The 27172-nt window shown below is 37.5% G+C and overlaps 2 protein-coding genes and 1 long non-coding RNA gene across 3 annotated transcripts in view; 1 reads left to right on the top strand and 2 right to left on the bottom strand.

Annotated features, from left to right (window-relative positions):
- LOC127862532 (basic salivary proline-rich protein 2-like) lies at window positions 1-7043 on the bottom strand. Its single transcript, XM_052401696.1, has 5 exons — window positions 6922-7043; window positions 3480-3667; window positions 2430-2553; window positions 1542-1695; window positions 1-1088 (listed from the first exon to the last, which is right to left on the bottom strand). The coding sequence occupies exons 1-5, from the start codon at window positions 7033-7035 to the stop codon at window positions 118-120; spliced, it is 1551 nt and encodes a 516-aa protein (XP_052257656.1). The 5' UTR covers window positions 7036-7043; the 3' UTR covers window positions 1-117.
- On the top strand, window positions 4629-7948 carry LOC127862533 (uncharacterized). Its single transcript, XR_008040666.1, has 2 exons — window positions 4629-4788; window positions 7642-7948. It is a non-coding gene; the product is annotated as an uncharacterized LOC127862533 (long non-coding RNA).
- A 2697-nt stretch (window positions 7949-10645) lies between these two features.
- LOC127862013 (ADP-ribosylation factor GTPase-activating protein 1-like) overlaps window positions 10646-27172 on the bottom strand; it is a 67582-nt gene continuing 51055 nt past the window's right edge. Inside the window, exons 8-11 of the mRNA XM_052400872.1 lie at window positions 19681-19770; window positions 16400-16459; window positions 14851-14987; window positions 10646-14248 (exon numbers count right to left, since the gene is read on the bottom strand). Coding sequence (XP_052256832.1) covers window positions 13726-14248; window positions 14851-14987; window positions 16400-16459; window positions 19681-19770 — 810 coding nt within the window. The 3' untranslated portion in view covers window positions 10646-13725. The remainder of the gene's footprint in view (window positions 14249-14850; window positions 14988-16399; window positions 16460-19680; window positions 19771-27172) is intronic.

Raw genomic sequence — 27172 nt, 5'->3', positions numbered from 1 at the left:
TCATCTGCAGAATGTCTCAACCCAATTGTATTAAAATGTTAAACAAAACATAACACGCTGATTCATTTATGGATAACACAATCCAGCCATCAATTCTTTCAATCACTAAATGTTGTCCTATTTCCTCTTTCCCTGTTGATTGAAATTGAACGTTTGCCCCTGTGCAGCTCCGGGTGTAAAACTGCCAGATCCAAACTGGGTGGCCCCTTGTGGAGAGCCAGCCTGGAAGCCTTCTTGGCTGAAGCCATTCTGAGTTGATCCGCCACCCTGTGAGAAACCATCCTGGGTTAATCCACCCTGTGGGTCCATTGGCTGGAAACTCTGACCTCCCTGGGGACCGAAGCCTGTCTGAGGGGTGGCAGGTCTGCCTGCAGCAGGCCTAACTTGCCCGAAACCTACAGGCCCAAATCCGCCACTCTGGGGACCGGGCCCAAAACCGGGTGTTAAAGTGCCGGGTCCAAATAGGGTGGATCCCTGTGGGGAACCAGGCCCCTGAAAGCCACCTTGGTTGAAGCTATTCTGAGTTGGTCCGCTACCCTGTGCGAATCCACCCTGTGGGAAACCGCCAGTCATGAACCCACCCTGTTGGTCAATAGGCTGGAAACTTTGTCCTCCTTGGGGACTGAAGCCCGTCTGAGGGTTGGGGGGTCTGCCAGCAGCAGACTGACCTTGCCCAAAACCTATAGGCCCAAAGCCCTGTGGACCAGGCCCAAAACCGTTCATGTCAGTTGAACCAGATGGATCAATTCGGCCAAATCCAGGCCGTCCACCTGTTTGTGGGAATCCAAGGGGAGGAATGCCGCCAATTGGACCGCCGAAATTGGGTCTTTGGTCATTGGGTCCAGTTTGAGCTCCAAAACCAAAGGGGTTTTGACCTGGACCAAATGGGCCCGGGAACGGACCGCCTCCAACTGTCGGTCCGCCAGGTCCAATACCGCCTTGTGGGACCATGCCTGGCGGGAAGCCACTTCCGGGTTGACCAGGGAACGGTCCCATGGGTCCGGTTCCCGGGCCTCCCTGGCCCATGTCTATGTTTGTGTTCATCGCAAACGGATCAATCCTGTTTTCCGGCATCAGGCCCGTCCTCGCTGAAATAAAAGATCGCAACTTTCAATTTTGGTTTCAATTGTATTACATTAATTGAATATTGAAATTTTGGTACAGGTGACACTAACATAAACTTTCTATTTTATTTTTTTTATAGGCCCATGAAACGGACTCGAGGGCGTTTCTATAAGCCTAAGGCTTTCGATGCAATCGAGCTTAAGTAATAAGTTTAAACTAATGAACCGTACATGTCAAGACGCGGTATTTTAATCGGTCTGACAGTGAATCGGCATACGTCCATGAAACGTGTAATTGAATTCAAATGCAAAAGAGTGTTTGGTGTGTGGTATATTATGGTTAAATTATGTCAATTTGAACCATCATTAAACTGTAGGCGGAACAATCCAACCGGAATTATCGAAGCGCACGGGATGATCCGGATAAGCATTTTACGCACGAGCATTCGGCTCACGTACATAACAAACCACACGTACCCATGTTCTGTATATCGGCAGCTGACATCGGATTGTACCAGTTGGCGGCAGTAGTGCGCCCAATGACGCAGCAGGCGATGGGCGTCCGCGTGTTTCCGTTCACGCGACTGTCACGTGAGCCACCCACACCCTCGTCGTCACGCTCGAGCTTGATCTGACAGAAACAAACAACCATACGTGGCAAAATGTTTTGTTGTGCATAATCAATACTTGGAAGATATGGGATGTGAAATGTTCATCGTTTGCATAACTTATACTGTTCCAAGGAGTTATTCCGCCTTTACTTATTTGTGTGCTGAGTTAATGCCCCTGTATTGTGTCTTGTGGTTTGGTTATCGGTCACTTAAAATATCACATTAAATAAAGGGCATCATGCTAGTTTTATGTTTCTCACCAGCTAGTGCAGCGGAAGTTTTGCTTTGTTTATTTGTAAACGTACTTTTCTAAACAAACAAGAATGGCATGCCATGTCGTTCATTACATATATTCCAGATTAGACAATACTACACTATACAACTACTTGATTTGACACCTACTGGATTAGTCAAATACTGAATATGCAACGCTTATACTAATAGATAAAAAGAGGTACTTTCTTACACGAAGTTGTTCATTTAGTAATTGAGAGATGCATGACACTTTACTATATTATTGTACATATATGACCAAGGTCAATATGTATGGGCTAAATTTAGCTAATTCAAAATTTTAAACAAGCATCTTAAATTTATATGTAGAACTGGCCATAATTGTCTTAGAAAGTATGCAAATCTGACATTTCTGTTATTTGAATGCACACTGTTCAATTATACAATTGTCGTAAGATGTAACGACAGTGTTATATCTAATTACTCTAAATCAAAGCACTGGAAAACATATAATACTGACTACGAACGATCTTCCGACGATATCGTTAGTGCCCTCTAGCGCGATAACCCCGTCAACAAACTGTGTGGATACCAGGCCGTCGGTGGACTGTCGGATGTTACCAAGGTTACCCACGTGACGGAGGCTGCAATTTAGTTTCGGAGTTTTATTTAACCCATTTATGCCTAGTGGACTCTCCCATCCTTCTAAATTGGATCAATTTATTTCGAAAATTAGGGATGTCTAGTATATTTATTTCTTTATTTAGAATATTTCTTACAGAAATCCTTTTAAGCAAACAACGCAGACCCTGATGAGACACCGCATCATGCGGCGTCTCACCTGGGTCTATGCTGTTTGCCATTTATGCCTTTTTTCTAGACGCTAGGCATAAATGGATTAATGGTACCTAGTGAAATTTATTGAGAATATTACATGTTTGTATGTATGGTGTTGTATCGAACGAGTTCATTATGTGGTGTTGTATTCCCTGAGCCCGCATGCAAGTTAAGTCTAGTAAAATGCCATTTATTTATTCATGCCAATCAACGTTGCAAAATAATAAAACATTACAATATTTGGCCGCAGCAATTAAATGATTTCCGAATACAAATAAGAAAAACTAAGTAAATAAGATCAGATATTCAGTTTTATCAAGATAATCAAGAAGCTGAAGAGCAAGAGTAAGTGAGATAATTAGAAAGGCTAACTTGTGTCATTTTATAGGCATTCGGGGCGAATGAAATACGCTGTCACACAATTAACAAGTGCGACTGACAGAATAGTATTCCGTTTCCCCAGCCGTATAAAAGGGAAACTGAGAAATACGGAATTCCTATCTATTGCTTGTACTTAATAATTGAAATAACTAATTGCTATTGTGACTATACTTATTAGTATTTAATATAAATAAATATCACTCACATAAATTCTTTTTAATTACCTATTAATTTAGCGGAAATATGTGTCTAACTTTCTTTATTTATCAGTTTTGTGAATATACTAGATCTATATGTATATAAACCTATATCGAGACTCCGATTGTTTCCAATTTTACATGGTAATACATACTATGCAAAGTTCCTTTGCGACCCGTGCTGGGTATTGCCCGGGTTGAAGTGGGGTCCCACACGCGAGCATCCGGCCCCAATGTCCCCGTAGTCGTGCACGTGGATCCCGCGCTCCACCTCGCTACTGGCCACCGGAAGTCCGGAAAGCTGGAGGCGCACCTGCACCTGCTGCTGGCCCTCGCCTAGCAACTAAAATAAATGGAAAATAACTTGACTTATACACGTACATAGTATGCGGTTTACTACTTATTTAATACATGTTGAATTATGAGATGTACCATCACTTTTTTCAACTTATGTAAATCAAACATCTATTAATACGTTTGTTTATAAACCACACGCACATTCTTACTTACGTGCTAATTTGAAGTCTTATATTGCATTAGGATCAAACTATTGAAGGCCGGTGTGTCATGCAAGTTGCTATTTGCTATATGATAGTTCCTTAATGCCAGTTGCTAGTTGTCGGTTCCTACGCCATTTGTTTATTGCCAGATGATAACTGCCAGTTACTATAGGATAGTTGTTTTGCTTATATATGAACGTAATCTGTTCAATGCCAGTTGCTTACAGTCAACTCCTGATTTCTTTATTATTTTGTGAATTTCCTACGACGAAAGTGAACTGACAGTTTAAACGTCAAACAAATGATGATCGAGTTGAATACAACCGCCGTTTCTCAATATGTTTTGCTGTCCGTCCCCGTATTCAGAAATCACCATGCTAAAATATTTGAGTTCGTAAGAAGTTACCAAATAGATCAGAAAGTATGACAAGTTAATTCATTTTCTTTTCCGTTTTCTTTGTAGTAAGTAGCAATTGGACGTCAGCAATTGGGATCTGTCATGGTGCACCTGACTTCCACAAATAAGCCATTAGTAACATGCATTTATTAACTGGCATATGCCAATTAGCGACTAGCAATTTGTAATTAGCAATTGGAATGGAACACATGACTTCTATAAACTATTAATATGTAGCTAGCATTAAGTAACTTGAACTGCGCAAGCGGCATAAATCAACTTGCAATTGGCAAGTACCAACTGGAATGATAATAAGCAGCTGACATACATCAAGTATCAATTGGCAATAACCTACAGGTATGGCACATCGGCCTTCCGTAGCAAATATAACTGAAAATACACTGAGAGATAAATGGAACATATTGTACCAGATGGTGCGTATGAAAACCTCAACGCGTATGTAAAAGTGATTAAATGAATGTCTATTTTGATTCAAATTGCACACCATAAACATGCCTTCACTTGTTTTTGACCATTCAGGAGAAAAACCGGCTGTACAGGTTACCGGTAAGTTCAGATAAATATATGGCAATAACTCTATTGATTCAAGTGTGAATTGGCTGTTGTTGTTTAAAGGGGCATTTTCACGTTTTGGTATATTGACAAAAATATTTAAAAAAATGCTTCAGATTCGCAAATTTTCGTTATAGTTATGACATTTGCGAGGACACAGTAATATTGAACATTTACCATGCTATAAAATATCCATTATATGCATCTTTTGACGATTTAAAACCCTGAAAAGTATAAAGCGTTGCAACGCGAAACGATTAAATAATTTGGAGAAATCTGTTGTTGTCCTTATATTTTGTGAACTACGAGGATTGCTTATATAAAATATAAAATACATCACTCATTGTATGAGCACGGATGGTCTCAGCGATAGACTTTTACTCCAGGGGTCAGTGGTTCGAGCCCAGTTGAGGATTACTTTTTTTCTTTCTTTAATTTTATTATTGTTTTTTTTTTACTGGAGCTTTTAAGATCCAATGTTTAACTTTATCAATATAAAGCATTTAATAAAAAACTTCAATACATGCCAAAATCTGTGAAAAGGCCCCTTTAAAACCGGTATATTATATTTACTTTTATTATATTTAACATGTTTAATAAGTTAATGAAGATTAATTTAGTTTTAATTACAAATCTACGGTACTTCCGGAAACTGCTTTGCGATTTACTATTTTATTCTATTTATAACTAATTGTATTTGTTATTTGTTTACAAAACGCAGGTTCAATATTGTTTTACTTCAACGTTTTATTTAATCGTTAGTTATAACTAATAATTAGCTTGCTAAACTGTAACCTCCATTAAATCAATTATCAATATATGCATATAGTGGTCAACATACAGTTGTAAGAACCCCATATATTGCCAGCTTACAGGTCAGTAACCGTTATGAGCAAATGCATTATTTCTTCCATGTATCGATGTCAATAAACTGTTGTTATGTGACCTTTATATGATCTTTTAATGAATATACGCGTGTAAAGTATAAAAGTGACTCCATATCTGTCCATTTTATTAGAAATACAACAGTTTATTGATGTCCAGCATTTATTTCTTTATTTTTGTGTATCTGTACAATAATATAAAGTGTTTGAATGGTATGTAAATATGGTTTCAAGTAAAACATCACACGTATCATTGTACATGTATTTGTTATCTACCACACAAGCAAACGTAAGTTAATCTTAGGTGTATTATTTAATTTTAAAACATCAAATAAAATACGTATATAGGCGAGTTCTTTGTGTAGCGGCAAATCTATATTATTTAGTTAGCAGCGCATTTTTTTATACGATTGTATATGTCCGTTTTGATGTTTATTCAGCTCAAATAAGCCAAAGAACGGTCAGTGCTTACTAATGGACATGGCAGCCTTCTTGGATACTTCCAGCTCCCATGTTTAGCAACAGTGACATTCAATTAAGTATACTCCGGAACAGTACGTTTTATCAGCCGATTTTTGCATAGTCAAATATTGGCATGTAATAAATAGGAAAGTATATTGGATCATTAGCGAACTATTCATGTCATATTATGGTTATTTTATTTATTTTGATTTTACTGGTAAAACTGTATTTAAATAATGGGATTGGCGATTTAAACAATGTCACTTTGCCATGACGCCAATGTTCCATGTTTTCGTCGTGGTTTCATCCGTACCCTAGAGCAAGAAGCGGTGGTTAAAAACAGTATGACACACCATGGTGATTCATTCAAATCAAAAACATATACGCATATGAATATTTTGATCGATTATTGCTGCGTAACCTGAAGGTGATTATATATGTAAGGGAAATACCGTCGATATGAAATATTTTGTGTGTTTGTATAAAACGTCAGTTCGCCGTGGGATTTCTACTTTTAGGTTCAATCGCCATTCCGTAATTTATATTATACAAAAGCATGGTAACGTAAACATTTAAAGAGGGCCCCACACATCGATATATGAGGGTTTCCTGAACCAAATATGCATTTTAATACCGAATACATTATGTCAGATAACTAACTAGACGAATGCAAAAAAGTAAACACCAAACTCCATGATACTCTATCATTCAATCAAAGTTGTAAAAGGTTTGTCACATGTACTTTAAACGCATGAAAGGACTTCATATCTATCCCACTTACGAACTGTCGGAAGTCCACACGCCCCTTCACGGTGGTCCACGTGTCATTGAAGGTGCAAGAGGCGTACCGAAAGTTGTTTGGGTTGCGCGCAAGGGTCGCCATCATCATTGCCATGGGCGACATAGGGGGTGCTGAAAATGACGTTGACAATTAGAGTCCCTGTAACGCAAGGCGGAATGACAGTTTCCATTTTAACGCAGAATGCAAATGCAAAATACGTGTATCCCATATATTTATTTCATATGTAACAAACGTTTAAGAATTAAAAACGATTATGACTTTAAAAAAATATATTTAAAAACACGGATATATCAATCATACTTTGGAGATGAGAAAACATCACATATCTCGTGCACATTTATAACTTATAGATGTAACATACGGATTTTATAAGTATTTTGTTATCAAACTACCGGTATTCATACAACTCGCTTTGAAATTACCAAGATCTAGTTTTGGTAGTATTGGACTGATTCAGATATATTATGACAAGACTAGCAAAATACTTCAAAAGAAAAACAAAACGACCCCCAGCCTTATTTGTACATTTGACGATTGGTTATTTCGGCTGTCAGTGTTCGAAAATGTGTTAATAAATTAATACAAATAATAGTGAGAAAATGGTGGCAAATAGAACTGTTAAGCAAACATAAACGTAGTTGATGCACTGATTTAATACATATAAGACAAATTACATATAAAATATCTCACTCATTCCAGGTGGCATTCCGGGTCCCTGTTGGAAACCAAACGGTGGTTGTCCGATGCCGCCGGTGGGGCCCATGCCGACTCCGGCCCCGGGGAAGTCCCCGGGCCCTCCCTGTGTGGGCATACCCGGACCCTGGCCTCCTAGCGGCGGCGGCCGGAACTGACCTTGAGCAAGCGTCCCGACAACGAAAAGTGTCACAAAATATACGGCGGATAAGCCCATATTTGTTTTGTATAACATAAATAATTGAGAATATTGTAATATTAACTAATATAACTACGATTTAATTTGAGATTTTAACGTAAACACGTATTCCAATGCGTTTGTTAGTTATCAATCACTGTAATTATCCAAAATGATCGATACTTTTCTAATATAACCATCAGATGCTCGTCATATTTTAGTGAGCGAAATCATTAAGCCAAGGGGCGGGGTTATGAATGACTGACGTTGGAAATTGACATAAATTGACGTTTGTTATTGACGTTACGGAAAGGACTATGTAATTACACAATCAAAACAGCTCGCTACGTCGACTTGGTTTTGTTATAAACAGTTTTATGATTGGTCATTAACTGGTAATTAAATTCGTTGGGAGCGGAGAAAAGGCAAGTGTTGGTAAATAATAAATTATCATTAAATATGATAGTCGTCATGTACATAACAGTCAAACAGTGACGAGAACACGGTTTGTATTCTTAAGTGCCATACTTTTGTCACCTTTTTGTGTCGGTGCACGATTCTATGAAGGGTTTATTGCGTGTTTATTTGAACTAACAATGCTATCAATTCCCACAAAAAAAAGGGTTTGGTGCTCGATTACCATAATGCGCATGGGTCGATCAAGGAGACCGACAGGCACGGTGTAGTCCAGCCACTATCCCAGCGACATTCCCACGGTAACGTGATTAGAGTCTTCATGCAATATACTTTGCTGCCTGTTGTATTCATTTAAGACAGTACGTACTACTTAGCCGTGGACTAGTGTATGGAAAGCGGCTAGTTAGACTCACAATCCAAGTGTTGCATGTTCGAGTCCCCTCTATGAAGTACAGTGTATAATATGAAATATACAGATCTAATACATAACTATTAACTCTTTGACGTAAAATTTAAATCCATGAACATTGAACTAAGTACTTTTCCAAGTCAATTAAAGACCCAGACGTTGGGTACGTCCTCTCTTTCACAATGTTCACCCAGCTTTTTTCCTGACGGCCGCGACGGCGACCTCTCTCTATTATGTCATGATGCACTTTCTTGCACTGTCATGCTTGGTGACGTACAAACCAAGCCAGCTTTCTTCGTTTGACGGACCACAGCAGTACTAGTACCATCATTGGGCAGGTTTGCTTTTATGTACTTGAAGCTGTTCACTTCTTCTAGACTCTCGCCGTTAATGATAATTTCTGCACTGATGTTGTTCGTGCTGTTCATCCTGATCTTCGACTTCTCCGTGCTGACCTCCATTCCGTATGCTCCTTCTTTTTCAGAGTCTTTTGGTGAGATTATGTCATCAGCGAATTTCAAGTTGGAGATGGGGGCGGTCCAGAGATGGGTCTGCCATCGATGAAGATAGAGGTGTGGTGGTGTTAGAGAGTCTCCTGCAATATCTTATCGAGGAAAATGTTAGAGGACGGGTGAAAGCAAACATGCACGATGAATTCATACTCGGAATCCCAATATTAATAGTGTGTATAGTTTAGTTTTTCACTACCAAACTTGGAAAAAAAAACAGTTCTATCAGTTAATTCAGTGTATTTTGCAATATGCTATCTTAATATCCACAGTATTTTGATATATTAATATTAATATTAATAGGGATTTCTGGGGATTTCGGTAATTACGGGTATTTTGGTATTTCTACGCACCGATATCGGTCTTATCAACCATCTGTCCATTGAGGAGTACTGCGGCTTTGCTTTTTCTGTACAGTTCTGGGATAACTCGCAACTGCACTTTGTCAACAATGAACCCTCTAATAACCTGCCATAAGTCATTGTGCCACATGAAGATCTCTTCCACTGTCTCCCCCAAGCTCTGGATCATTGGCCTTATTTTTTTTATCAGGATGATACATACATGTAGCATTACTTTTCTGATATGGCTTATGCATCAGTAATTCTGGCAAAGCTTGAGGTTGTCCTCGAGGGTAGGGGTATGAATAGACTTTGTCCACTCCTTCAGCTAATTCTTCATTTCCTCGATCTTCTGGTTTAGTGCCGTCCTTGCCTCTCCACCATGCTCAACTCAGAAGGGATAATGTGCACTCCCAGACTTTACCCTGCCTTCAATCTGCGCACTTTCTCCTAAACCTCTGCATTAAGTATGGACGTACTGTCGTCGCCCTCTTTCTGGTCTTAGATCGTTCTGAAGGAGACCTCTATGACTACGCACTTTTACCAGGCTGCACAAAGCCTCATGTGCTAGAGGCTAGTAAGGCTCGATTGTTCATTATCTATACTAAAACGTACCCGGGAATTTAACGATAAATCGGTCGTTGTTGGCTATTTTTTTTTTCATTTATTATGTTCATATTTTTGACAATTGTCTGTTAAATGGCCTCTATATTATAAAAACTTATACTCAAAAAGCATGTTCATGCAGTTTTTTTTAAAGAGAAGTTTGTTAAAGATAATCAATATCGCTTTACGGCAATCAAAAGTGCGTTTGACGACAACGGATTTTTGGCGGGAATACAACTCGGGTACTGTCTAATATCGACCGGTACGTTTAAGTATATTTACCGTACCCGGGGTACATGTGAGTATACTTAAGAGTACCCGGGGTACATGTAAGTAGTACCCGAGCCGACAATGACCAATCGAGCGCTAGTAAGATGATTATGGTTAACTGGGGAGCCTGCAACACCTGGGTTAAGGCCAAGCTATACCACAACAGCATGGCTGTGTACATCATAAAAAAGGATGAATTAATGATTTGTGTAAAGGTCTGTTAATATATATTTCAGTGAATGTATATCTGAGCTATGGGATTATAAAGGAAACACAGGTGTTCATGAGATTAAGCACATGTTTATTTACAGTTACATCACAGACAATATGTAACATAATGTCTCCAAAACATGATCAAAACAATTTTTTCATATCAATACATACAATTAGATGGATAAATAGCATGAACAACAAGAGCTTTGTCACTAACAAAACAGTAGTCCCCTACCAAGTTAATGTTGTTGGGAGTATGAATAGGACCTCCATACGTTTCATCAACCTAGCCATGGTACTTACTAGTTATCGCAAAATGCAAATGTAAGGTCCAAATGTTTCAATTATTTCTATAGCAAAAGCAACCCAGTTATGGTCTGACAAATAAACTGAGATACCAACCATGTTCATCATATGGCCCTATATCCACATACCACGTATCATCAACATAGGGTAAATACTTTTGAAGTTTTTGCAGCATTCAGATTTTACTGTTCACATATCTCTGTAACCAAAGCAACCAAAGATGTTGTCTTACATGAAATAAAATACATATTCCAAATACAGCCTTCTATCCACATACCAAGTTTCAGCAACATCTTAAGTACTTTGTGAGTTATCGAAGGATCCAGATTCAGATGGACACTCTGACAGACAGACAGACACTCAGACGGACTAGGGCTACACGTACAGAACTATGCAGTTACACCAGTAGGGGCTTATACATTTAAAATACAGATCATAAGTATGTAATATAATAAATACCAATACATCTCTGTTTTCTTATTCAATAATTAATAGCAATAATTCTACCATGTTGGAAATAGTTCCAATTTATGGCTTACTGCAAGTCACTTAAAAAATGTCTAGCATAAAATATATATTCTTCTAAACAACTGCATGGCTTAATTGTAAAGAAATAAATTTCTGAAATAAAAACACAATAAAAGGGAACTTGTAGATAGTGTAATAATCAACAAGAGCCTTGTTTTCGAAACACAACGCCCCCTACTGCAATTTGAAGCCGCACGGCAGCTATTTTAGAAACAAGGTTATATTTTGAATGTAAAGGTCACAGTGACCTTGACCTTTGACCTAGTGACCTGATATCATGTTTGATTGTAGATCTCAATGAGATGCATGCACATGTGAAGTTTAAAGAACATAGACCAAAGAGTTTTCATTTTATGAGCAAAGTTTAAAGTTTTGGGACAGACACACACATACAATGACAGACAGACAGACAGGCCAAAAACAATATTCCCCATGATCATTCGATCTGGGGGCATAAAAACAATTCCAGCATAGCTAGTAAATAAATGGAATATTGCAATTCCCTAACCTATTATTGCTTAAAGAATATAACAAATGCAACAGCAATGGTCCCAGAACCCAAATATTGTCAAAAGTGAGTTATTTCCCTTTGATTATAAAACTTGTGTTCATAACTGCATATATTTTTTTTAAGAGGAACAACATTATAGCATCGTTTATAAATTCTTTGTTGGATTTATATAATTAATATAATTAGTTTATTTCTCTAACGCAAGGACATTGAATAAAACAATGAAAATTCGATCTGAAATGTTCATTTAATATGTACAAATGAAAAGTCTATTTGTGTGTGCAAAAACAGGACATTTTTAAGCATATACCATTCTGTATGCAAGAGATATTTCTGTTAGTTTGGATAACAACCTTTCGTTATGTTTCCTTTCACATTGTTAACACTAATTGTATTGAGTCTACTATAGGAATGTTGCACAAAGTGATGTTTGCATCACTAATTCAAAGTATCATAAATAATTCACAACACATTTGAAAGAGAACACTAGAGAACAATAGTCATAAACATAAATGATTGTACAACAATACAACAGTATGAGGTGCAACGCAAATTCCTAATGTCTCTATTACAGCAATTACCATAAATTTGGCACATTCTAGATCAGTGAATTATGGACATTTCCATAAAGCATCCCCATGCAGGCAATCTGCATCACCAAAGTGGGAGGGTTCCTATTGCATGTTGTGGGACAAGCAGCACAACACAATAGAAGTTTTGTACCAGAAAAAAACTCATCATATTCAAGAGCAGTATAATCAAAACCAGATAAAAGTGCAACATTTTGTTGTAAATACAGTAATTGTTGCTAAGTAACCATGAAAAAAGCCTCTGGCATATGAAGTTATTTCCAAGACTGTTTTTGAATAATCGTTTTTGCAAAATGGTTTTAAGAAATGTCTTAAAGCTAACGAAAAGAAAACACGTAAACGCTGTATTCATTGGAAAAAGAACTTTATGAATATTATTTTTACAGGGCTTTGAATACAAATATAGGTCAGACAGGTTTTATTCTCTCTGAACACAAACTTGGATGAATATATTTATATGTCAATGAAAGGTTAACTGTAGAACTAGTGAATGCAATTCCATGAATGCCATGTAAGACAGAAAACAAGTGTACAGATTTGTTTCGCACAAGAGTCCCCTATTGTATTCATTCAAGGAATGATCAAAACAACTTACAATATTTGTTTGGAATGACAAAAATCAAAATGTTGTTACAATATAATATTTATTTGATAGGTCTAAAAACCTTTTACATCATTGTGACTGTCATTTGCTTGTTACCAAGATATCAGCTGTTAAGTGCCTCTGTATTCACTCTGAAAACTAGTGATTTATAACCATACAAACATCCCTAACATTGTGCCACAAATGTATAGAAGAATGTTTATAACTTAAATGCAGACTGTAACACATGAGAAAACAACAAATAAATACTGATAGTTTTAAACTGTCCCTAACACACCAGGAAAATGTCATAATGCGTCACAGACTGAAAATGCTGTATCTTTTCAATGAAATATCTAAGCTGGCCAAAGTTAACACAATTCTTAAACGATCCTTTAAACATTTTGAAATATAAATTGAATAATTATTGCAATCATATCCAGCTGCAATTCTTATCAATACAGAAAATACAACAATTTTTCCATGGGGTTATAACATTTGATGAGAGTATTCTCTATAGATCTCTTTCTGCCTCCGACTCTTGTAACACCACAGGGTACACAACAACTTCAGCTGGAATTATAACAAGTTACTATACTAAACAACGGAGACTATAAGACCGGTCTCTTTCATTTACTCTTACTCTTACTGTCCAGTTCAAGTGATTGCCACTCTTCATCCTCACCGTCCGCCCAAGTATCATTGTCCCAGTTGTTTGCCTCATTGTCTCGTACACTATTGCTAGATTCATTGATATCCAAGTCCAACAAATTGCCCACAAGAGGTTCTTTGGCCTCCTTTGTTGGTTTCTTACTAGGTTTCGCCGCCGACACTTTCACCGGCTCCCAGTCTCCATTATTCCAGTCATCACTGTCAGCAGACTGTGTTTTCATGTACTCCTTCTTTTTCATGTTTTGACTAGATTTTATCGACTTCTTCTGCTTCCCATCTACGTCATTCCAGCTATCATTCCACCCGTCAGGATCAGTGTTCCTATTTTTAGCAGCCTTATTTTTGGTAGACTTTGATTTGTCGTCGTCGTTTAGCCAGTCCTCAAGTGCCTGTTCTTGCTGGTTCTCGTTCCAGTTCGTCTTGTCGTCTGTCCACCCGCCCCAATCATCCTCGTCTGTTAGAAGCTTGCGCTGACTGTCTCTGAAATATTGCAACCAAACGTGTTACTCAAATTCGACATCAGCAGGAGCTGGTATACCATATCACAGTAAAGTACACAGAAAATTATTTTGGAGGACAGAAGAAACATGATATCTCCCAACCCTCCACAATATTTTTGTATAAACTATTAGGAAAACATAATAACAAAATTAATATTTTCTTATGGAAGAATGATAGCATTTTATCGATGTTCAAATCAAGTTATATCGCACATAAGGTAAGTGTACATTTAGGATCTCAACAACAAGTACTACACTGTCAAGCAATCTAACTGTAACTGCAGAACTATCCTCATAAGTGGAATTTTGTACATGACACAAAGATATTTTTCGTAAATTCGAACAGTTCTACAATACTAAAATTTTCTCCATATACAAGCCATTTAAAACAAAGACCAATCAATCGGGTAGATTTAAGGTATTTTTTACATAAAACATGTACAGTGGAAATTTGGGCATGACAGGAAGAGGATTGTTTTCATTGAAGTTCTACAGATTTGGCAATACTAAACTGTCCTCCATCAATCCCCATACACCAACCATAAAAAACAAAGGCCAATCAATGAATCTGTAAGCTCCTACCCCTGGTGTGTGGGTGTTCCCCCGCCCAGGAGTGATGATTTCTCGCCCGGGCTCGTGTCCACTGTGTTCAGGGTGGTCTTGGGCTCCCCCCACAGGCTCTGCAGGTTACCCCAGCCCTTGGCACCCACAGACGACAGCTGAAACAACACATACACAAATATTTTAATATTAACTGCAAAATTATTGAGAAATCGACATATGTATAATGGATACTGTCAATATGTTGGTTAAAGCCAATATGGCAACATGCACAATTGGTCTTACTGGCAATTTCTCCACTGTAAGCCAGAGGACCCAATCAGCATATGTGTAATATCAAGGTGGGTAGCTAATTAAAGCACAATTTCCATTCTATACAGTGTATAAATGAGCAAAGCAGAACTAACGGGCAAAACACCTTTCCAGGTTTCCCCAGTAGACATTGAAACCGTGTCCTACTTATTGTTGAAACATTAATTTTTATTTATCACTTTTTTACAAATACTTCTCAAACAAGAAACCGTCGGAGACGGGTGATGCTCCCCAAATTTTTTTTTTGTCACAATATTGCACTATATATTCAGATAAAAGGAAACGTCTTGAGGAGCATAACTTTGGACAAAATAATACGATGGATGGTTTAGCAACTTACAAATTTCAAAGGGTCATAACTCTCTAAATAAATCATCTAACCAGAACCCACAAATAACATGCGCATCTCCTCAAGGTAGTTAAGCTGCCCATAAAGCTTATTGAATTCCAGTCAGTAGTTGGGAAGAAATAGCCCTGACAAGAATTGCACTATATGTATGTAGTTTATAGAAAATTTAAGAGCCATAACTCTGTGAAAAATCATCCGACCATAACTGTCTGATAATATGCACATCTCCTGTTGGTAGTGAAGCTTCCCATAAAGTTTCATTGAATTCCTGTAATAAGCTGCTGAGAGATAGCTCGGACAAGAATTGCACTATATGTACAATGGAAAATTTCAAAGGGCCATAACTCTGTGAAATATCATCCGACGAGAACCGGCTGATAATATGCACATCTCCTCTTGGTAGTGAAGCTTCCCATAAAGTTTCATTGAATTCCGGTCATTAGTTGCTGAGAAATAGCCCGGACAAGAATTGCACTTTATGTACAGTTAATGGAAAATTTCAAAGGGCCATAACTCTGTGAAAAATCATTCGACCAGAACCGGCTGATAATATGCACATCTCCTCTTGGTAGTGAAGCTTCCCATAAAGTTTAATTGAATTCCGGTCATTAATTGCTGAGAAATAGCCCGGACAAAAATTGAGCACGGTCAGACGAACACACGGATGAATAGACGAAGGGGCGACTATATGCTCCCCCCAAAAATTTTGGGGCAGCATAAAAACTGACACTTTCTGCCTAAACTAGATTTTTTGAAGAAGAGACTTTCTTTAATTGAGAAATATCATTAAAACGAAAAGTGTTGGAAAGTGAGCACAGCTCATATATATTTGCATAAGATCAGTGGCAACTATATGAGCCACGTTATGACATTCCAACTGAACAATTATATGGACTGACAGTGACCCACCTTTGAGGCAAATCCACTCATTGATTCTCCAACGTCATTCAGCAGTGTGCCTTGATTCACCTGAAGCAAATAAAAACATGCTATATTGTATATTTTTGAAAGCAAACAATTTCAATAATATAAGCGAAAGCATCAAGAATAGGGTTATGTTTAATGAACATTCCTTCACAGCATCATGAAAGGGATCTTATTTTTCAAACAAAACTTTTTAATCTATTTCACCAGGTTGCACAGTTCTGAGATTGAAAATCAGTGTTAAACATTTTTATTTTTTCTTGTGAAAGTTTATTTCTTATAGTATATCAAAAAAGCAAAAAAGATGTACTTCTCAATTCATGTTAAGTATTTTGTTTCCAAAAAGTTTACCTTGCAAGAAGATTTTAGTGAAAACATATTCCCCAACTTTTGAACACTGATGACAACAAATAGCAAACTTTATGCCACAACACAGTTGTCATAAACCAAACAAAAAAAACTTCCAAAACACCCCTATATATTTATAACTATATATCTAGAAGTTACTGCAAAAATACACTAAAAAAACTTGCCATTAACTGACTTCAGTTTGTCAAAATTCCTTCATCAGCTGTGAGTCATGTGGTTAGTATACTGGTACATATATGAGTAATATCCAATCAAATTAGTATTTACAAATTTGCTGAATAATAAAAATGATAGCATAGCTGGTCACAATTGCTGCTGTTATGATTCTCTTGCAATAAAACATGAATGAGAAATGATAAATGTAAAATGTGTGGTATTCACATGATTCAAGTTAACACTGAGTCTAGGTTACTGGTAGTATGGGGACTAAATGAAGACATGACTCTTAAGGTAGTGCACCTCTAATGATTTCCCGCGATTTCTTCGAAGGTTGAAGAGCCTACTATTAGGTGCCGTAGCCTAGTGGTTAAGGCGATAGACTAGAAATCTTTTGGGATATCCCCGCGCAGGTTCGAATCCTGCCGACGACGTATACTTTTTTGCGACGCGTTTTATTTATTTTCTAACGTAATTTGATTTAATATGGCATATAAGCTATATTTATTGTTAAATATGTTGCAATTTTTATGCACATTCTTCAATTATTAAAATTAAAACACCGTTATGGCGAAATTGGGTGATTTACTGTTGAAAATACGAACCATGCATGTTGCATTTTTATTTTTATTTCAAAAAGTAAACGGTAAATCTGTCTATTTCTTGGTATTTTGCTGTATATAGTGTTTCGATAAAAACCAAGTCTAAAATATGACTTAAATGATACTATTTTGAATTTTATGACACTTTGTTTTTAACCGACCCAATTTTTACTTGGCTGAAATCACTTACATTTCATGGCGCTCTTCCATAGATAAAAATTTGTAAAAAATTAATGTCTGTAAAAGAATACTTATTTCATCTTGTTTAAACTTTAAACACCTTTACAGCATCTGTACACACCAACTGCATGCCCATATTTGGAAATTTGAATGAATTATGGAACTTTTATATACCCCAGGGGTGAAAATAAACTGGACAAAAGCCCAGCGTGGGGATGGTTTTGAAAAAATCGGTATATTTTTTTAAAAAGCATGGAAAGCCTACCTACAAATTTGCATGTAGTTCAGTGAAATGATGCTGAATAAGAAAATTATTAATTAGATTATATTTGGATATGTGCCCATTAGAGGTGCACTACCTTAAGTCAGAATGCTAAGCCTAGGAGAATATTATTGTGAATAGGGCTAAGGTAACTGTATATGTCAGAAGTTGAAAATTTTACACTATTTTTAACATACAGACTGTGCAACTGTGCTGCAAAATGGATTACATATCACATGGAAACGCAGAAATGACAAAAAAGCTGTTCTTTTATAATTCAATTTAACTGCTTTAGCAACTTAGCCCATTTATCTTTTGCCTAAAGTAAATAATATTTGTGCAGATTATTCGAAATAAGATGATAATGTTATCAAAGGTTTCCATAATAAAACTCTCATGAGAGTGCAAATCCTTGCTTATGCATGCCAACTAAAATATCTTTATTTCTGTTAGTCTTTCAAACTAAAACTATGAATGAATAATTGTGTACTTCCAAGCTATTACCAGTATGCATCATCATTTTTTGCAAACATTTTCAGGAAACAATACACTCTGTTGTTATATGTAAGCCTTTATTATATGACATTATTGTATATGTTTGCAGCAAAATTAAACAAAAACATAATATGATCTTTGAGAGGATCAGTGGAACGAGTCTTTGTTTGGAACTGAATCAAGAGGAAAGGATGGTTGGAGATACAAGATCGGGTAGGCAGTCATGTGAGTTGCAAATGCAGGGGTTTCATTAACTTTAAAAGTAGGCGGATGACTAATAAAACTTAGACGGGATATATAAGAGTTTTTTTAACCCTTTTCCACTTAGATACTTATTTTGACGCATTTGCAGAACCTTAGAAAGATAAATATAATTAAACAACTTTCTTACTGGATTCAATTTTTTAATTACATCATTTCCAACCCTGAGATACTGATGAGCTGCAAACAGCATAAAATATGAACAGACTGCGAGTTACTCGCAGGCTGTTCTGGTTTTATGCTGTTTGCACATAGCCATTTCCATTTTCCTTTTGAGTGGGAAAGGGTTAACTAATGCTTTGAAAAGAAGGCCGATGTTGAGAAAATTTTTGGTAAAAACAGCAGGGTGATTTAACCTCCTACAGTCCTACTAGGTCTTACAGGTCTCAATGAAACCTCTGCAAAAAGAGGTGACAATGGATGCCAAATCTTAAATTCTTGTTCACTTTTAGATACGATAGATTGAAAACTGTTGCACTGAGGCTATCCTTTCGGAAAAGGGGAGGGGAATAAAATCATACCAGATTACGAGTGACCAATTTTCAGGAAAATGAGCTAAGCTGTAACCATTCCTTTTTGTCCTGCAGGCTTTGGTGTAGAGAGCAGGGTGATGGGTATGGGATTGTCCCTTTAACCTGTTCGGGATGAAGGGCCAAGGATAAGTCTGTTGATCATTGACAAGGTGGGAGTAAGTGTGCAGTCTTATCTCATTAATTTTAGAAGAGGTGAAGAGCATGACTTACCACAGGTTAGATGGTGGTAGATGTGATGCAGAATAATGTTTTTAAGCAAAAGTTGACAGGCCATGGGTAAGAGTGTGTGGGGCTGTAGGACGATGGAGTCTAACATTATTTTTAAGAGATATTGGCATGTGGGGGCAAAGCCCTTTTAGACAAGTGGGTTGGGAGCAGGGGTCACAGGGTGAGGCTAAAGTTACATACCTTTTCTTTGGTTGGTTTCAAAACAGTCTCGTTGACAGTGCTGGTCAGCTCTAGAGTTTTGTCCTTAGCTACATGGGCAACTTTGGAGGCCTGAAAAGAAAACAAATACAACAGTTATGAAACATGCTTGAAGAAATACACGGCAATAAGGTCATTTTGCAACAATAGCACTTAATTGTAAATATCAAATTAAGAACCTGAGCATACTCAAATTTGTACTGATGGCAATATAACCTAAATAAGAAGCCTTGTAAAAAGTGTAGCTTGAGTTACAAGTTTCTCTGGAAAGTGCGAGACAAAAACCCAAACAATCTTTTTGCAAAAAGACCGCAAATATCTGACTTGCTACAAACTACCATAAATCTAACACACCTTTAGTAAATCCTGATAAGGTTTCCTCTTAAAAACATCTTTTTCTCAAAAATAACTAACACCTTTTAAAACCATATGTAATACACCACCAAAAGACATTCAGTAAGCTATTTCCTCCTAGAAAATAATGTGTAATGAAAGGAAGTCGCCCCATGGCAATTCTGTGTCAAACTTCAATTATTTTTAAGTAAATTCATGTTGGACCAAGCACATGTAAAAATGCCAGAGGCACATGAGTATGCTGTTATAATGGTACACTCCATCAGACAATATTTTATGTACACTTTATAAACATGTTATTACATTAATTTGGTACTTGAATACAAGCAATTATGCATTGACATGTGCCAATTAAGATTGATAAACTAAATATTTATTTTGTTCGATTCAATTAACCCTTTTCCAATTAGATACCTATTTTGACGCATTTGTAGTCCCATAGAAAGTTAAATTTAATTAAACACCTTTCTACCTATATTTACGTTTTGAAGGCTTCATTTTTAACACTGATATACTGATGAGCAGCAAACAGCATAAAACCTGAACAGACAGCGAGTTACTTGCAGGCTGTTCTGGTTATATGTTGTTTGCACATAGCCATTTTCACTTTGCTTCTGAGTGAGAGAGGGTTCAATGTATTGAAGAAAACTTGTCCATGATATGTTACTAAAAATAACTATATTTATTTGTGTTTAAAGCAAAGAACATTGAAATTTAAAATTTGCAAAATTTGATAGGATTCAAAAGTTGCTTATTTTGCTAGTTTATCTGTGCCACTAGCTCAGCTGTCGGAAGACAGAATGCTTATCTATTTTTCTGCAATATTTATATAGTATATAAGACAATCAAAATGAATAAGATTGTCAACTTCGTACCAATGAATTAAGTTGAATATTTACCAATTAAGTAACTAAGTTTATTAAACTTTGCATGCAAGGTCTGCATATATTATAAGCTACTCACACAAATTATTACACCACAATACTTCCCACATGACTATTCAGCAGAAACCATTTTATTTACATTGAGTAACAATGACATTGATCAAATTTGTCCCAAATGCAATCACAACCTATGTCTGAACGTAAGCTACAGACAGACAAAATTACAGCACAATACTGCCATCTAAGCTCAAGTTATTGAGTAGAAACTCTGTTCTTATATGTTGTCACAGAGACCCTAAAAGCCCAAAATGGATACTCTCTATAGATCAACATGTAACCTACATACAAAATAGTAGCACAATATCTCCATCCTAACTGAAGTAAGGCTAGTATTCCATCTGTCCGTATCCGCATCCACATATCCGCATCAGCAAAAAATAGAACAATTTGAAATGCACAGCGCTTATTCCATTCATCCGCATCAGCATATCCACATCAACAATAGGCATCCGCAAAAGAATAATCAAGTGAGCATTCTAATGCGGATGCGGACAAGATACGGACGGCATTAAGCACGATGAGGAAAGCTGTTATCTCAAAAATCAACTGAAAAACTAATCAAACCCGTGAACAATTACCCCGGATTATACAACCAACGCAGTTCTACATATCGGGACTCTGATTTCACTTCAAATGTTTAAAAAAGCATAACCAGGACACTAGAAGAAGATGTTTTAGGTATTAACTATTTGTATTCTTTTACAGACAGAAAAATGATATGTACCTTATATCTACTTCAATTCACGCTTGTCCTTCGTAATAATTATCTCTATAATAATTTTCAGTTTTATCCATATATTTCTTTTCCCAAAAAAGAAAGATACGTTCGACGTATGCGGATAAATAGAATATAGCGTCCGTATTATGATTTTGAGGATACGAATGCGGATAGATGGAATAATAGCCAAACTTCATGCAAACTTTTAATACACAGTGACCTTGACCTTCACCACACTCGCCCAAGTGCAACCGCATGCTAGGTGTAAATGTCAGCTAGTTATATTATATCAATTGTTGCACACAAACATTTCCTGATTTTTTTTTAGGTACATAAAGGGGCATAATTTAACTAATTGCAGGTAAGAGTTATGGAACTTGATCTGTGGTCTTGAATGATTATCCCTTAAACATGTTTTAAGTTTGCATGGAATACCTATAGTAGAAGGGTGATATGGAGATTTTGTACTTTTACTTTAACCAGAGGATAACACAGACAATTAGTGAGTAGTAAAGCTCGGACTACCGGTACTCAGTAAATAGTCGAGCTTAAAATGCAAAAAAAAACAACATGGAATGCAATAATATGCAATGCTGGACAGCTGTTCACAACTTTGTGCTCAGGTGAGGTAATTACAGAACTTTGGATCCAAAAAAGCCCAATTATAAGCTTTCAGTCATATAAAAAATCATTTCATTACATCCAATTAATACAATACCATTAAAACCTGAGTAATTGTTAGCACATATACCATTCATATTATGAATAATGAACTGATGACATCAAACTAATGAAATACCCCTGGTAATGAATTACAGCAGATGATCACATCAGCCACATATAATGCTCGAAATAATGAAATACAACAACAGATAATTACATCAGATTCTATCCATGTAATCCTTCAAACAAGAGCTGATGAATGTTTCACTCTATACTTCTCCCTGGGGCATACAATGGCCTTTCTGGAAAACATATATGGCTTGTTCAGCAGCAAACATAAATGTCAGAGTATGCTTTATTAGAGTATGAGGTCATATTTCCTCATTGGCACTAGGAGAAATAGCCAGAAGTACAATGGCATTTATAGATGCAGTATTTACAAGGGGAAACCATATTTTGGTCACCAGGGCAGTCAGCACCTGCTCACACATTTCCTGGGTAAGCTGGTTCACTAGGACTAAGTGACTAACAACTTACCTACTTGGGTAAGAGTTAGAGAGAGATAATTGCCACAATTTTTTTTATCAATCCCAAGAAAATGGAAAAATACACTTGAAAAAACTAGCTTGAACAGTTTTGTCTTTACTAAATCGCATTCAAATCCTTATGTTGATTGAAATTGTGTTCCTTTTAAGTATTTAGTAATGTAAAAGATACAATGTCAAACATTTTCACAATTAAAAGAAGTACACTCATGTTATGATTTTCACTTACAAGTAATATTACAAATGGCTGCTCAATCTGTGGGAGTAAAATGAATGAATATAAAGCAACAGAACAGCAGAATAACACAATAGTACAAAAGTTGTATATAACATAAATAACTCTGAATCTATAACAACCGCAGAATCACTTAGCAAGCACACCAATATAATTATCACCAGCAACTCCGACCCTGAACTAACTCATTCCCCCACCAAAAGGCACTTCCAATAATCGGAACAGATTACTCCTGGGATTATTCCATACATGGCTCACCCACCATTATTCCCTTCTCTCTCTGTCTTGTTTTTTACAGACAAGAATGATTTTTGAATAAATGTGTATGGTGTTTGTTTCACATGCAATTTATTTGGTTATGTGTTGTTTAGTTTGGACAACATGTTAACAAATATTCATGTTGGTCATATCAGGGAATCATATATTAAAACTCAGGTGAAACCTTATTAAAACATAATTTAAAATCTAACTAGAGCTTTGTCACAGACCTGACGAAAACCCCCACATGCCGCATTGACACATAATATTTTGCATGTCGTCTTCACAAAAAACAGCGGACACCATGCTCAATTTTTAAAACGTACTAAGTGACCCCTTGACCTAGTTTTTGACCCAGAAAGGCCCATGTTCTACCTTGGCCTTAAGATCATCTCCATAAAACTTCTGACCAAGTTTGGTGAAGATCTGATGTAAACTACTTGAATTAGAGAGCGGACACCATGCTGAATGTTAAAAAATGCACTAAGTGACCCCGTGACCTAGTTTTAGGCCCAGCATGGCCCATGTTCAAACTTGTCCTAGAGATCATTTAGATAAAATTTGTGACCAAGTTTGGTGAGGATTGGATGAAAACTACTTGAACAAGGGCTGTTTGTAAAACATGCACGCCCCCCATATGGGCTGTCCGTTGTAGTGGCAGCCATTGTGTGAATACGATTTTTGTTACTGTGACCTTGACCTTTGACCTAGTGACCTGAAAATCAATAGGGGTCATCTGCGGGTCACGATCAATCTACCTATGAAGTGTCATGATCCTAGGCGTATGCGTTCTTGAGTTATCATCCAAAAAACATTTTACTATTTCGGGTCACCGTGACCTTGACCTTTGACCTTGTGACCTCAACATCAATAGGGGTAATCTGCAAGTCATGATCAATCTACCTATGAAGTTTCATGATCCTAGGCGTATGTATTCTTGAGTTATCATCCAAAAACCATTTTACTATTTCGGGTCACGGTGACCTTGACCTTTGACCTAGTGACCTCAAAATCAATAGGGGTCATCTGCGAGCCATGATCAATCTACCCATGAAGTTTCATGATCCTAGGCGTATGCATTCTTGAGTTATCATCCGGAAACCATTTTACTATTTCGGGTCACCGTGACCTTGACCTTTGACCTAGTGACCTCAAAATCAATAGGGGTCATCTGCGAGTCATGATCAATGTACCTATGAAGTTTCATGATCCTAGGCCCAAGCGTTCTTGAGTTATCGTCTGACAACCACCTGGTGGACGGACAGACCGACCGACAGACCGACATGAGCAAAGCAATATACCCCCTCTTCTTCGAAGGGGGGCATAATTAGAGAGCAGACAACATGGTGAGGTTTAAAACGCACTAAGATACCCCGTGACCTAGTTTTTGACCCGGCATGACCCATATTCAAACTTGACCTAGACATCATCTAGATACAACTTCTGACCAAGTTGGGTGAAGATGTGATGAAAACTACTTGAATTCGAGAGCGGACAACATTGTGATGTTTAAAACGCATTAAGTGACCCCGTGACTTTGTTTTGACCCGGCATGACCCATATTCAAACTTGCCCTAGACATTATCAAGATACAACTTCTGACCAATTTTGGTAAAGATTGGATAAAAACTACTTGAATAAGAGAGCGGACAACATGGTGAGGTTTAAAACACACTAATAGACCCCGTGACCTAGTTTTTGACCCCGCATGGCCCATGTTCGAACATGACCTACACATCATCTAGTTACAACTTCTGACCAAGTGTGGTAAAGATCAGATTTAAACTACTTGAAATAGAAAGCGGACACCATGCTCAATGTGTAAAACGTACTAAGTGACCCTGTGACCTAGTTTTTGATCTGGCATATCTGTTCGAACTTGGCCTTCAGATCATCTAGATAAAACTTCTGACCAAGTTTGGTAAAGATCGGATGAAAACTACTTGAATAAGAGAGGACCCCATACTGAATGTTAAAAAACGCACTAAGTGACCCCGTGACCTAGTTTTTGACCCGGCAAGGCCCATGTTCGAACTTGGCCTTAAGATCATCAAGATACAACTTCTGACCAAGTTTGGTGAAGATCGGATGAAAACTACTTGAATTAGAGAGCGGACAACATGCTGAATGTTTAAAATGCACCAAGTGACCCCGTGACCTAGTTTTTGACCCAACAAGGCCCATGTTTGAACTTGGCCTAGACATCATCTAGATACAACTTGTGAAAAAGTTTGGTGAAGATCTAATAAAAACTACTTGAATTAGAGAGCGGAAAACATGCTGAATGTTTAAAACGCACTAAGTGACCCCGTGACCTAGTTTTTGACCCGGCAAGGCCCATGTTCGAACTTGGCCTAGACATCATCTAGATACAACTTCTGACCAAGTTTGGTGAAGATCGGATGAAAACTACTTGAATTAGAGAGCAGACAACATGCTGAATGTTTAAAACGCACTAAGTGACCCCGTGACCTAGTTTTTGACCCAGCAAGGCCCATGTTCGAACTTGGCCTAGACATCATCTAGATACAACTTGTGAACAAGTTTGGTGAAGATCGGATGAAAACTACTTGAAATAGAGAGCAGTCACTTAATACGGACCGACTGACAGACAGCCTAGCTCACTCCTATATACCCCCCTAAACTTCGTTTGTGGGGGTATAACAAAATTGTTACCTTCTTTAAGCTAGGCTTGTGCTCAACGTGAGGTTCACGTGCTGTGAACCACATGCACACAAGTAATCATTTGCAGCAATTCTTTTTTAATTGCCTGATAAAAATGAAGGTAAAGTCAATCCTGACCAGATTTCTGGAAGTACTTATCATACAAGTATGTGTAAAGACATTTTAATACAATTAATTATCCCCACGCTTTTTGAAAAAAAGGTGGGGATATTGTGGTTATCTCCGCCGTCCGTCCGTCCGTCTGTCCGTCCGTCCTGGCCACTATCTCCTCCTACACTAAAAGCACTAGAACCTTGAAACTTACACACATGGTAGCTATGAGCATATGTGCGACCCTGCACTATTTGGAATTTTGATCTGACCCCTGGGTCAAAAGTTATAGCGGTTGGGGTGGGGCCGCGTCAGAAATTATCACTCATTTTTTTAGGTTATTTTACATTTACTTCTTTATTTCTACACCGATTCACTTCAAATTGATACTGGACCTCTCTTATGACAATACGGTCAATCTTAACCATGCATGGCCCCATTCCCAACCCTGGGGCGCCCCGCCCACATAGGCCACACCCACCAAAAATTTCCATTTACTATAATTTTTTCATTTCTACACGGATTCACTTCAAATTGATACTGAACTTTTGTTATGACATTAGGGTCAATCTCAACAATGCATGGCCCCAATCCCAACCCTGGGGCGCCCGCCCACATAGGCCACACCCACCAAAAAATTCCATTTACTATAATTTTTTCATTTCTACACGGATTCACTTCAAATTGATACTGAACTTCTCTTATGACATTAGGGTCAATCTCAACTATGCATGGCCCCTTAACCAACCCTGGGGCCCCGCCCACATAGACCACACCCACCCAAAATTGCCTTTACTATAATTTCTTCATTTCTACACCGATTCACTTCAAATTGATATTGAACTTCTCTTATGACAATACAGTCAATCTCAACTATGCATGGCCCCATTATCAACCCTGGGGCGCCCCGCCCACATAGACCACACGCACCCAAAATTGCCTTTTACTATAATTTCTTCATTTCTACACCGATTCACTTCAA

This window comes from Dreissena polymorpha, chromosome 16, assembly GCF_020536995.1.
Source record: "Dreissena polymorpha isolate Duluth1 chromosome 16, UMN_Dpol_1.0, whole genome shotgun sequence".
Lineage (NCBI taxonomy): Eukaryota > Metazoa > Mollusca > Bivalvia > Myida > Dreissenidae > Dreissena > Dreissena polymorpha.
The sequence above is the reverse complement of the archived record's forward strand: the minus strand, read 5'-3'. Positions and strand labels throughout refer to the sequence as shown.